This window comes from Sinocyclocheilus grahami, unplaced genomic scaffold, assembly GCF_001515645.1.
Source record: "Sinocyclocheilus grahami isolate Dianchi unplaced genomic scaffold, SAMN03320097.WGS_v1.1 scaffold498.1, whole genome shotgun sequence".
Classification (NCBI taxonomy): Eukaryota; Metazoa; Chordata; class Actinopteri; order Cypriniformes; family Cyprinidae; genus Sinocyclocheilus; species Sinocyclocheilus grahami.
The window spans coordinates 155,460-169,134 of NW_015505677.1; the positions used below are offsets into that span (position 1 = coordinate 155,460).

General features: G+C 37.0%; 1 protein-coding gene across 3 annotated transcripts; it reads left to right on the forward strand.

Annotated features, from left to right (window-relative positions):
* The first annotated feature begins 4,164 nt into the window (after positions 1–4,164).
* On the forward strand, positions 4,165–11,949 carry LOC107554348 (transcription factor 19-like). Of its 3 annotated transcripts, none has more exons than XM_016236833.1 (5): positions 4,165–4,347; positions 5,030–5,611; positions 6,768–7,127; positions 8,602–9,178; positions 10,801–11,949. In XM_016236833.1, exons 2-5 carry the CDS (start codon positions 5,320–5,322, stop codon positions 11,138–11,140), a joined length of 1,569 nt encoding a protein of 522 aa, XP_016092319.1. In that variant the 5' UTR covers positions 4,165–4,347; positions 5,030–5,319; the 3' UTR covers positions 11,141–11,949. The 3 variants fall into 3 exon arrangements, with proteins under 3 accessions (XP_016092319.1, XP_016092320.1, XP_016092321.1); XM_016236834.1 differs by having other exon boundaries at positions 4,165–4,332; XM_016236835.1 differs by lacking the exons at positions 4,165–4,347; positions 8,602–9,178 and having other exon boundaries at positions 5,213–5,611; positions 6,768–7,704.
* The last annotated feature ends 1,726 nt before the right edge of the window (positions 11,950–13,675 follow it).

Genomic DNA, 13,675 nt, shown 5'->3' on the forward strand with positions numbered 1-13,675 from the left:
TTCCAAATCAAGTTGGATTCATTTCAAGATCAACCTGAATGCATTTTACTGGCGAACATGCTTTCCCAGCGCTACACCTGGTGCGAATGCTTCCTTTTGACCGTCTGCAGTTACCGCAGGCTTTGAAGTGCTTTACTGATAATCCTTGTCAATGTTAAACACCTTGATGAGTCAGGTCCGTATGGATGGCAGGTATCTGATACGGTGGCTTACCACTGTGAATAGGATCAGCTGTGATGGAGGGTTTTGGCTCTGGTTCAGAGGAAGTTCTCTGAAGGAACGGCTTGTCTGATTCTGCTGGGGTGTCTCCGCAGCCTGGGCCTTTCCGGTGATCTCCTTTCTAGCGCTTCTCATGCGGTCCTTCATTCTCGCTCATTTGAATATATTTTAGCAGGTTTAAGCTGTGTAAGGCTTGCAGAAAATTGCGTATTGAGAATCTCAGACATTGACATTTATTCATGAGGAATGATTTGCAATAAGACCCAACTTAGTGAGGTGACACTGCAGGGAGTACAGAAACATTCTATATCCATATTCAAAATATTTAATATGGTTTCATTATGTAGGTTTGAATCATTTGTGTTTGACTCGTTTCTGTCAGTACAACTGAGTCAGGATAAAACGCATCTATATTTCCAACTGTAACATGCTCAAACATTTTGCTTCTGCAGTCTTACTGAGATTTTACAGATTTAATAATTACAAACCATCATCTTCATACCATACACTCTTAAAAATAATGGCTCTTTATTGGCATTGATGGTTCCATGAGGAACCTTTAACATTCATCCACTCTTAAAAAACGTTTTTTTTAATTGCCTTCAGTGGTTCCATGAAGATCCGTTTATATGCCTGGAACCTTTTCATGTCACAAAAAGATCTTTATAGTGGAAAACGGTTCTTCATTAAAATGTTCTTCAAAAAGTTATTTTAAGAACTGTGAACTGAAAGGTTGTTTTGGGAACCCGGTTCTTCTATGACAGGGGTGGGCAAACTTGGCCCTTTCCTTCAGAGGTTAGCTCCAACCCTAATCAAACACACCTGAACCAGCTAATCATTGTCTTCAAGACTACTAGAAGGCTACAGGTAGGTGAGTTTTATCAGGGTTGGATCAACTCTCTGCAGAAAAGTGGCCTGGAAGGGCCAAGTTTGCTCATCACTGTTCTATGATGTTGCTTTGAAAACCCCCTTTTGAAACCTTTATTTTTTAGAGTGTATAGTTATAATATCTCTTTTAATGTTCTCACAGCACTTGATTTTTAAGTCAACACAACTCGTTTTTTACAGGATAAATGCATTTATGCAGGTAATAAATGACGTGTGAGGAAGATTATGATGCAATATTAAAATGAGCTGTAGCTGGTGGGTGGAGTCCTACATCATGGGGCGTGGCTTAGCTTGCTGGTAAAATTGCTACCTCTGTTTTTATGTCTGAAAGAGGAAAATAGCAAAAAAACAACAACAACACAGGGTGTCAAAAAAAGCACAATAAAGACAAAATTTTTGCAAAAATATGAATTGAATTGCAGCTAATGTAAATACAGTGGTTTGCAAAAAATAATGGAAAAAACATGGTCAAATTATGAATTAAACCAATCCCTTTTTGCTCTTACTGAACCCTTTAGTAACTGTATTGAGAACATGGATAGACTGATTGTAATTTTAAAGCGTTGTATGAAAGGTAAAAAAAAAAAAATTCTATATTGCATTGAAATGTTTGATGATACAGCCCTAGATTTTTGACTAGCTAGCATTATTTTAATCTCCCATTTCTTCACTCTAGAAATTGCATTATTTTTTAAGGTTCATTCTTATGCCACATGAATAAATGTGCAATTATTGGGCCTTATGAAGCAATATTAGTGTGTAAGCATTCATTTATGAAGTATGACCAAACAGCTTTCTTTGTAAATTGTTCATAAAACCATTCACTCTCCGAAAAAAGGTACAGCTGTCACTGCAACACTTTATGTATGAATGGATTTATGATTGATTTACACAAATTTGTTTAGCACAAGTTTCATGAATGAGGCTGAATGAAGTGTTGCTAATGCAACTCATTGTGAGCGTCCTGGACATTTAGAGAACATATTGATGAATTGCATTCCTTCAGTAAATCATATTCTTTATTTAGTCTTACAATAGCCATAAATTTACCTTCACAAAACCTGCAGAAACCCTGCTTTCGCACGATCATGCTTTAACTGAATCTTTGCACTTGAGAATGATTTTGATAATGCAAAACTCACTGAGACTATATTATTATTGCTATTTATCAATTATACTCCCTCTATATATGTGCTGATGTTATACTACATACACAGTTAAAAGCGCTACAGAAGCATGCTGAACTAGAGGTTGTCTATTAGAAATGAGATTTCGTTGCATTACTTTGTCTCTGATGAGAAGTATTTTTAATGTCAGTGTTATTTTAGCAGCTAATATGGACATTTTTTCTAATTTGGTTTATTCTGGTAAAAATGAAGTCAAATGTATGATTATGCCATTTACAATCATGGACAGAAAACTGTGTTTGAGTGGTGCGCACATTTACAATCCTCAGGCATAACCGAGCACAACAAAATCACAACTGGTGAGCTGGTCAGTTAGAGGAAATGGATATGATTTTTCGATTTCTTACTAGGACAGAAATCATGTCTACAGTCAGTTGTATATAGAGTTTAACTTGGATTTTACTTGAACAAATGCGTTCACCCCTCAAAGTTCAGCGTGATTCAGATTTACAAAGGTCATTGCTTTTAAATGTGTTGATTTGCATTTGTGTCTGTTGAAGTGATCCTTACCCTGAGTACTTTGAGTTGGATAAATCATAATTCTGCATACGAATATGCACTTTTCACACTGAAAAGTGACTAAAAAGATGTTTTTCCATGGTATAGGATTCGTAGCAATACAAGTCCATCCTGTAAGTCTGCTCAGGTTTGATCAGTGGTTTACACAGATGCTGGCATCACATTATTAAATGAGCTCAGGAGTGTGTGCTTTATTCATCCATTTATGCAGATTTCATTGCCCAATTGATATTTTGTCAGCTTACATGCAAGAGTTCTCAGGAGACACGTTTCTCAACGTGCTTTATTCATCTTAGCTATCTTGGAAAATTTGTGATTGTGAAGATGATTTGTAACATTATAGCCTTTTTCCTTTTTCAGATGAGCATTGAAAACCGTCTCTCACACAGATATATTAACAGATGAATAACAGCCTTGCATAAAACCAAGAATATTAACTATACTTCACAGTCATGCACAAAGTACAATGCAGAGGATCTTGTTTTTAGCTGCTTTGTTAATTTAGTACTACATGTGGCTTCATAGTTTGACTTCAAGCACAAAAGATGAAAATAAAACTATGACTTTAAAAATCTCATGGTTGGTGTTCTTGTCTTTTTTTTCTCTATGATGCAAAATTAATGACTACTATTCAGAAATTGTATGCACTCTGCTAACGACATGAATCCTTTAGCAATAGTTATAATCAACAGTGGCACACAGAAATATTATATATATGTGTGTGTGTGTGTGTGTGTGTGTGTGTGTGTGTGTGTGTTGTTATTGAATGCTAAACACAATAAAAAACTTAACAGATATCACGACAAATATAGACAACATACTGATACAAGACAACATGATACATAGACAACTGATATATAGACAACATACTGATAATTTTTAATTAATAATAAAAAAAATATATATTACTTTCAAGATTTATTTCCAAATGTCCTCAACTCTAGCAAATAGAGTTGTATATATGAGATGCAGTAATCCAGTGATTGCCAATCAGGGGTATAAATACATACAGGCTACATTAAAAAAAGACTATAAATATTAATAATTTATAGAAATAGAAATATAATTAATTTTATCACTTTAATTTATATATTTTAAATTTTGTAATTTTTATTCTTTATTATATATTCTTTATTTTTTATATTTATATTTCACTTTTTTTGTAAACCCCTTGTATTAGTGTGTCGTATCTGTATTCAAATTTTAATTCCAATTTTAAAATGATTGAATAATCCATCAGCGTGTGACGGTTACGAAATAATTGCAATTATTATGTCAAGAAAAAAAACAAAAAAACAAAAATATGGTTAAAACGGTCTGCTTTGTCATTCTCTATTGACGGTCTCCTTGACAACACGGACGGAAGTGGCGTTGAATTTCGCGCAAGGAAACTCGTGCTGGTCCTGGCGCGCCAAATTTCAAAGCACTTCCTGGGGAGAGGAGGCGAATAAGATTTACCACCGAGCACAAATAAAAGACTTATGTAGCGTTTCACAAAAAATATACCTTGATATTGTGGGTATGTCACGCTCTTGTAAGTGTTTTATCATCGTAATGTTCGACGGAATGAAGTGGTTGCGTTTGTAAAGCAGCTGTTTGCAGTTCGCTTTGTGTGAATGTGTTTTTATGCGCACGCGACTAACATTTCCGACCAGCGACATATCTCTAACAAACAAACGACTGCTTTTCTAAATGCTTTACACTTTTTGAAACTGCCTTGACACGCTTTTTAAACTAGCATTTGTATATATCGGAAGGAAATCTTTAGGCTACAATGCATAGTGTAAATCAGGCGTTGGTAGACGATGCACAACTGTAATTTTGGTATTTGGGCATGCATAAGTGTCCATGTACAGAAATCTATGTATTGTTGGAGCAAAGCCATGTTCCAGTTGGTGCACACACACCAACTCTTTGTACATGTTGTATGTATGTATGTATGTATGTATGTGTGTGTGTGTGTGTGTGTGTGTGTGTGTGTGTGTGTGTGTGTGTATATATACACATATATATGTACATACACACACATATGTGTATTTAATGCAATGAAAGTATTTCTTACATGCCTTCCTTTATTATATTTTGTATTACTCTGTATAAAGAGTAATGCATAATATTTAAATATTATACTGTAATATGCACTTATATAATTAATAAAATGCAAAACCGTTGATATTGATAGTGCCACTAAAGCCCTGTATTGTTCTTTTTTCCAGAATGAGCATCAGGCCGGTCCACTACATATCCACTTTTAATATTTCATCTACCTAGATATTAGTGCAGAAATATCTGCGCTCCAGTGTTTTAGTTTGTCCTCCAAATATTTTAATAATATATTTTTTTAGCATGACTGGGCATAATAAGCATTCATAAGGGTCATATTCGAAAGTCTTTCTGACTGGAGGATCTTCGATGGAGGACGTTTAGCCCAGTGTTATGTGAGAGGCTCTGCGGTTTGCCGGCTGTGTTGCAGTTTTTCCTGCACATTTATTTGTGGGATGTCAAAATGTCGTCAGGAGTCCAGCCGTGTTTTCAGCTGTTGAGGATTGGATTGTCTGACACAAACAATAGTAACGCTCATGGAAACGAGTCCTCAGACTCCGTCCGTGACCTGTACACTTTCCGGCCTGCACTGGCCCAGTGTGTGTTCCGTTTGGGACGGGCCCCAGAGCTGTGTGACGTCACTCTGCAGTCCACGATCGTGTCCCGTATCCATGCAGAGCTCCATGTGGAAAGAGAAACTGATGCCTCTGGAGAAGAAAGCTGGAAAGTTCAAGTGAAGGACCGCAGCAGCTATGGTGTGTTATAAACATATATCATATATATTTATTATATTGATTATTCTTTTGTATTTTCATATATTACAAATATATATATATTATAAACTATTATATAATATAAATAGTTTCATAGTATAAATGTGTGTGTGTATGTATAGATTTAACCATTTTAAGGATGATTTCAGTATAAAAATAAATATACATAAATATATAATTTATTTTTTCTATATTTTTATGTATATTAAAATCATTAAAAATGGTTAGAAATCTATCTATATATATGTTTATATCCTTATATTTGTAATTACATGTATATGTGTATAGCTATATAAATACAACCATTTTAATGATATTTTCATATATCAGTTTTATATCTTTATATTTATAATTGCATATATACTTTATGTATTGTTGTTTAGATACAACCATTTTAATGATGATTTCAATATGTATATGTAAATACATAAATATTTATTTTTAATTGATTAAATCATTATTAATAGTTGTTTGTATATATCCATTTGTCTATATATATACCTATATATAGGTAGATACTAGGGCTGTGCAATTAATCGCATGCGATTGTCAAGCGCATCTTGTCAGTAAAGCCGGTTCTGTGATTAGTAGTAAATCGCCATCCCCTGCTTTCAGATGGAGCGGCATTTACTACACAGATCCGTAGTTCACTGACAAGCTAGGCAACATCGCTTTCATAATCGAATGCGATTCATCTGCGATTATGAACACGATATTGCGTAATTGTCAGTGAACTACAGCTCTGTGTAGTAAATGCCGCTGTGTAATATATTTGCAGTATTGCTGAAATGAGTGTTTTCTTTGTTTCAGATCATTTACTACACAGATCCGTAGTTCACTGACAAGCTAGGCAACATCGCTTTCATAATCGAATGCGATTCATCTGCGATTATGAACACGATATTGTGTAATTGTCAGTGAACTACAGCTCTGTGTAGTAAATGCCGCTGTGTAATATATTTGCAGTATTGCTGAAATGAGTGTTTTCTTTGTTTCAGAATATTCTGCTGTAGTCTAATGGTATTTTTATGTGAACATGACCTACACATTGCATTCTGGGACACGTGTAGATTATTTTATTATGAGCCCTGATGTAGACAATAAAATCTCTTCTAAAAAGTTTCTCTCTGTTCTTCAGGCACATGGGTAAATGAGATGTGCCTCCAACAAGGAGTCTTAAAGGAAATCTTTGATGGCGACACGCTCACCATTGGCGGCCAATCAGGACGGGCTAGTCCAGAATTCTACTTCCTTTTCCAGAAAGTATGGGTTTATCCACTGGACTTTGACGCCATCACTGTGCCCAAAGCAGGTTCCTTCTCATCGGACATAAAGAACCGGATCAGAACGTGCTCGGACCGTAAACCAGACCCCGGCGTGGACATTTCAAAGCTGTCCATCAACAGAGCCACGGTCATCCTCAACTCCATCGGCAGCCTGAGCAAGATGAACGGCAGTTGCTGGACCTTTAAAAAGAGCGAGAAAACGAGCACCTTAAATGCGCCAGTGTTCAGCGCTTTGGCCCCGCCCACCACTCCGCCTCCTTTCCAGGCTGCTGGCGAGATTTCGTCCAAGTCTGTCCCGCCATCCTCAAAGAGTCGACGCAAGTCTGCCCACACGGTTCTGCTGGAGGATGACAGTTCGGACGATCCCGCGAACCGCAGAGACCTGGAGGACGGACGCAGGGGACAAACCAAGAAAAGACGCCGGCTTTACAAATCAGAGTCAGAGGTGTTACAGCCCCCTCTACCCAAACTGGAGCAGAACTTTCGGTCACAGTATGATGTGAGCAAACTCTCCGGCGGCAGCATTTTCAGTGTGCCACCAAACAGGCAGTTCAATCATATTGTGAACATATCGAGTCACACCAGAGGCAACGGCATCAGTTTGACTCCCCTCCGCCAGCAGAAGCCCTGCTTGTCTGGACCTGGAAGGAGGCCTAGGGCAAACAGCTCTCCGATATACACGACCCTTGGGATGGGAAGTGAGAATTACAACCTGACCTCCCCGTCAACGAGGATGCCCAAGACCGAGAAAGCGAGGGGCGTGATTTCTCGCTTTCAGGCCTCAACTGGGTGAGTAATACGTGATAGTTATGCACGGGATTGTCACAGTCATGAAGAACCTGGGAAAAAACAAGATTTTGTGATTCTGAGGCCTGCATCTCCATTCCCAAAAAAATTTAGAATATTTCTAATAGTATCTAATTAACTACATTTGTTAAAATGAAATATCATGTAATTTGTGATTTCCAAGTCTTGGAAATGTATGGAAAGTAATACAATCTTTATTCTAAAATCTTTATTCTATTCTGAATATTATACAATTTATACAATTAATATTTCTAATAGTATGTACTTTTCTATAACCATAATTCTAGAACAGTTGGGATGTTTTGTAAAATGCAATAAAATCAGGAATCTGTGATTTGTTCATTCTCTTTAACCTTTATTTAATTGACAAAAGTACAAAGAAAAGATTTCCAATGTTTCACTGACCAACTTAAATGTATTTTGTAAATATATCAAAAAAATTTATTTTGACGGCAGCGTCACACTCCAAAAAAGTTGGCAAAGAGGCATTAATAAAAGTGAAAAGATTCTAGAATATCCATGTTAAACGGGTTTGAAACAGTTTTGAAACATAAGCAGGTGAATTAGTAAAAGGTGATTGGGTGTAAAAGCAGCATCTCAGTCTTTGCCAGGAAAGCTGGATCACGGCTCGTTACTTTGTGCCAAATTTCATGACAGAATTGTCAGAAAATCAAAAATCACATTTCTCAATGCAAAATTGCAAAAAATTTAGGTCTCTCACCAACTACCATACATAATATTGTGAAAAGATTCAGGGAATCCAGAGAAATCTCAGTCTGTGTAGGGCGAGGCAGGAAACCTCAGTTGAATGTGTGTGACCTTTGACCATTAGATGGCACTGCGTAAGAAACCGAAAGAGCGAGAAAACGAGCACCTTAAATGCGCCAGTGTTCAGCGCTTTGGCCCCGCCCACCACTCCGCCTCCTTTCCAGGCTGCTGGCGAGATTTCGTCCAAGTCTGTCCCGCCATCCTCAAAGAGTCGACGCAAGTCTGCCCACACGGTTCTGCTGGAGGATGACAGTTCGGACGATCCCGCGAACCGCAGAGACCTGGAGGACGGACGCAGGGGACAAACCAAGAAAAGACGCCGGCTTTACAAATCAGAGTCAGAGGTGTTACAGCCCCCTCTACCCAAACTGGAGCAGAACTTTCGGTCACAGTATGATGTGAGCAAACCCTCCGGCGGCAGCATTTTCAGTGTGCCACCAAACAGGCAGTTCAATCATATTGTGAACATATCGAGTCACACCAGAGGCAACGGCATCAGTTTGACTCCCCTCCGCCAGCAGAAGCCCTGCTTGTCTGGACCTGGAAGGAGGCCTAGGGCAAACAGCTCTCCGATATACACGACCCTTGGGATGGGAAGTGAGAATTACAACCTGACCTCCCCGTCAACGAGGATGCCCAAGACCGAGAAAGCGAGGGGCGTGATTTCTCGCTTTCAGGCCTCAACTGGGTGAGTAATACGTGATAGTTATGCACGGGATTGTCACAGTCATGAAGAACCTGGGAAAAAACAAGATTTTGTGATTCTGAGGCCTGCATCTCCATTCCCAAAAAAATTTAGAATATTTCTAATAGTATCTAATTAACTACATTTGTTAAAATGAAATATCATGTAATTTGTGATTTCCAAGTCTTGGAAATGTATGGAAAGTAATACAATCTTTATTCTAAAATCTTTATTCTATTCTGAATATTATACAATTTATACAATTAATATTTCTAATAGTATGTACTTTTCTATAACCATAATTCTAGAACAGTTGGGATGTTTTGTAAAATGCAATAAAATCAGGAATCTGTGATTTGTTCATTCTCTTTAACCTTTATTTAATTGACAAAAGTACAAAGAAAAGATTTCCAATGTTTCACTGACCAACTTAAATGTATTTTGTAAATATATCAAAAAAATTGATTTTGACGGCAGCGTCACACTCCAAAAAAGTTGGCAAAGAGGCATTAATAAAAGTGAAAAGATTCTAGAATATCCATGTTAAACGGTTTTGAAACAGTTTTGAAACATAAGCAGGTGAATTAGTAAAAGGTGATTGGGTGTAAAAGCAGCATCTCAGTCTTTGCCAGGAAAGCTGGATCACGGCTCGTTACTTTGTGCCAAATTTCATGACAGAATTGTCAGAAAATCAAAAATCACATTTCTCAATGCAAAATTGCAAAAAATTTAGGTCTCTCACCAACTACCATACATAATATTGTGAAAAGATTCAGGGAATCCAGAGAAATCTCAGTCTGTGTAGGGCGAGGCAGGAAACCTCAGTTGAATGTGTGTGACCTTTGACCATTAGATGGCACTGCGTAAGAAACCGGCGTGCTGCAGTGTTAAATATAGCCGCATGGGCTCAGGAGTACTTCAGAAAACAGCTGCATCAAGAAATGCTACTTGAATCTCTATTTACACAAGGACAAATCTATACATGAATTCTAGGCAGAGATGTCAGCGAGTTCTCTAGGTCCGAGCTCATCTCAGATGGTCCAAAAGACAGTGGAAATGTGTGCTGTGCTCAGATGAGTCCACGTTTCGGCTTGTTTTGGGGGAAAACAAACATCAAATTTTCAGTGGTGAAGACAAAAGGGACCATCCAGACTTTCATCAGCGACAAGTGCAAGAGCAAACGTCTATGGGGGTTTATCAGTGCAAACAGCATGGGTGACTGGCATGTGTGTGAAGGGATCATTGAGGTGGAGGCATATATTGGAATTGCACAGAGACATATACTGCCATAAAGATGACGTCTTTCTGTGTGTGTGTGTGTGTGTGTGTTATAAAATTTTAAGTCATTAATATTTCTAATATGAATATAAAAAAAAAAAAGTATATATTAATATAAAATATCAGGGGATTTGTGATTTCCAAGCCTGAAAATGAATGGAAATTTAAAATATTTTTCTTAAAGATTAAAATATAAAAATATGTATAATATAATTATTTATTAAATAAAAAGTACAATAAATAAAAGTATAACATATTTTAGAAAAATAAATCATTACAATTTTTAATGAGTAGTTTATTTTATGAATTGCATTTGTTAATACAATTTTACTATTTTTTCTTTGCAGGCGTCGACGTGGAAGGCCTAGAAAACACCCGCTGCCACAGCCTTCCCTGCCGTCTCCTTCTTCATCATCTTCCTCTAGCTCCACCTCTTCCTCCTCCTCTTCATCATCATCCTCTGAAGAAGAAGACGATGAAGAGATGGCTGTGGCTCAGGGAGTTGAGCCCTGTGCAGCGGCTCACTGTCGTCTCCCGCAGCAGGACACCGTGCAGTGGATCCAGTGTGACGACTGCGACGCCTGGTATCACCTCGACTGCTTACCGCACAACCACAACCGAGACTCGCTGCTGTTCGACCCTAATGCAGACTTCCACTGTGGCTGCCACCGCGCCAGAAACCGCTGAGTCCAGCAATCAATCAGGACCGGCTTGGCTTCCTCTCTTGTTTAAGGTTCTTTAATAAACCTCTCAAACATTGTTGTTATTATAATTAAATTCACGGGACTGGCAGTAATGTAGCTTCTTGGCATTCACCGTGCAAATCTCTGCGATGATGGCGAGTTCATGTTTTCTGCAGTGGTGCTAATTGCTCTGAATGGTGATTTAAACTGATTTGGATGAAATGAGGGTGTTGGATTTGCACAGCAGCTTCAAGAGCATCCAAACACACTGCATCCCATTACAACTCAACACTCGATGCTTTCTATCAGTTTATGATATATGTATTTAATATATATGCAAGAATGAAATCTTCAAAAAATTAAAAATCAAAAATAAGTATGAATATGTTTTGAATGGGAGTTTATATTTTTAGAAGGATGGATGAATTGAGTAGTCTTTGGATTCAAATATTGAGGAGCTTTGTTTACTACATACTGGTTGTTAAACATGCTTTATCAACATATTAGCTGGTATATAATATGTTATCATTAAATACTGTATGAGATGTTTTAAATGGGCAATGAGGGTTTCATAAGCATTACTTTTTTTTTTTGTAATTTCAGAACATTTAATAACAGCTAAACCTAAAATCATCTCTGAAGCTTTGATTGATGCAGAAGTGAAGTACAAACAGTTCTATGGTAATTTTTAAAGGAATAGGTCACCCAAAAATGAAAATTTGCTGAAAATGTACGCACCCCTCAGAACATCCAAAATTTAGATGAGTTTGTTTCTTCGTCAGAACAGATCTGGAGAAATGTAGCATCACATCACTTGCTCATTAATGGATCCTCTGCAGCAAATGAGTGCCGTCAGAATGAGAGTCCAAACAACTGATAAAAACAGCACAATAATCCACAAGTACTCCACACCACTCCAGTCCATCAGTTAACGTCTCTGTGAAGTAAAAAGTCGCATGTTTGTAAGAAACAAACCCATCAAGACATTTTAAATTGAAATTGTCACTTCGGGCCAAAATAAGAGTCCATAATCCGTAATAAAGCTTCCTCCTGTGAAAAAGTCCATCATCTGTTGTCTCTTAAATCAAAATCCACCCACATATTTGTTTAGAATGGTTTCAGACTGTTTTCACTTGTAAATGGTGTTTGATCTGTGCAGATTTCTGTCCCGATTCGGACAAGACAAAGCAATATTATGGATTATGGACTCATTTTAGCTCGAAGCAATGGTTTGAAGTTAAAACGTCTTGATGGATTTGTTTCTTACAAACACGACACTTTTCACTTCATAAGACATTAATTGATGGACTGGAGTGGTGTGGATTATTGTGATGTTTTTATCAGCTGTTTGGACTCTCATTCTGACGGCACCCATTCACTGCAGAGGATCCATTGGTGAGCAAGTGATGTAATGCTACATTTCTCCAAATCTGTTCTGATGAAAAAACAAACTCATCTACATCTTGGATGGCCTGAGAGTACATTTTCAGTAAATTTTTGTTTTTGAATGAACTATTCCTTTAAGCTTGATATTTCATTGCACACACGATTGTCAGTTGTTTCTTGTAATGTAGTCTGTTATTAACACAAGCTTTGTTTCTGATCTCGACTAACCCTGTGTAGATGGATCTATCTAAAAATAGAATTTCTGTGGTATGAATGTTAAAAGATACTTTCACTGTCATCACTTTAACTCAACATTCTAGAAATGACAAATGACACCTGTCACAATGTTTGTCTTGTTGGGAATCAAGGCCTGAATAAAGAATATAAGATTATAATAAGATAGTATGTCATGATCTATGATCTGAATAAAAGCAAGAAGATGTATTAATTTTTCAGCTGCATTTAGTACATTTAAATATTGTTTATTAACATTTATTTTTTTAAATAGTTCTTTTAAATTTAAAAATTCCATGTTTTAAAATGGAAAGTTTTCAAATTTAAAACCGTTCTTTTAAAATGTAGAATTGGATGATTATAATCTTTTTTTTTTTTTTACATTTTATTTCTCACTGCTGGTCCTGCAATCTTGCTCCAGCCCACCTGGCTGTAATTTTCAAGTAAACCTAAAGACCTTGATTAGCTGATTCAGGTGCGTTTCATTAGAGTTGGAATTACATTCTGCAGGAAAGTTGTTCTCCTGGACTTGCATGAGCAACCCTGATTTAATGCATTCAAAAAGGTAAAAGGCCTATGTTTTTGTTATATGAACTATAAACTAACATACAATTAAGTAGCATGAAAAGTAGCTAGTTTAAATACTAATTACCCCCTTAAAATTTATAAAGAGGTCTCGATTTTCATGAATTAAAATCATACAAAAATGTTAAAGGGATAGTTCACCCAAAAATGAAAATTTGATGTTTATCTGCTTACCCCCAGGGCATCCAAGATGTTGGTGACTTTGTTTCTTCAGTAGAACACAAACAGATTAAGTCAAACCGTTGCAGTCTGTCAGTCCTATAATTTCAGTGAATGGGAATCACGGCTTTGAGAGTAAAAAAAAACATACACAAACAAAACCAAATTAAACCCT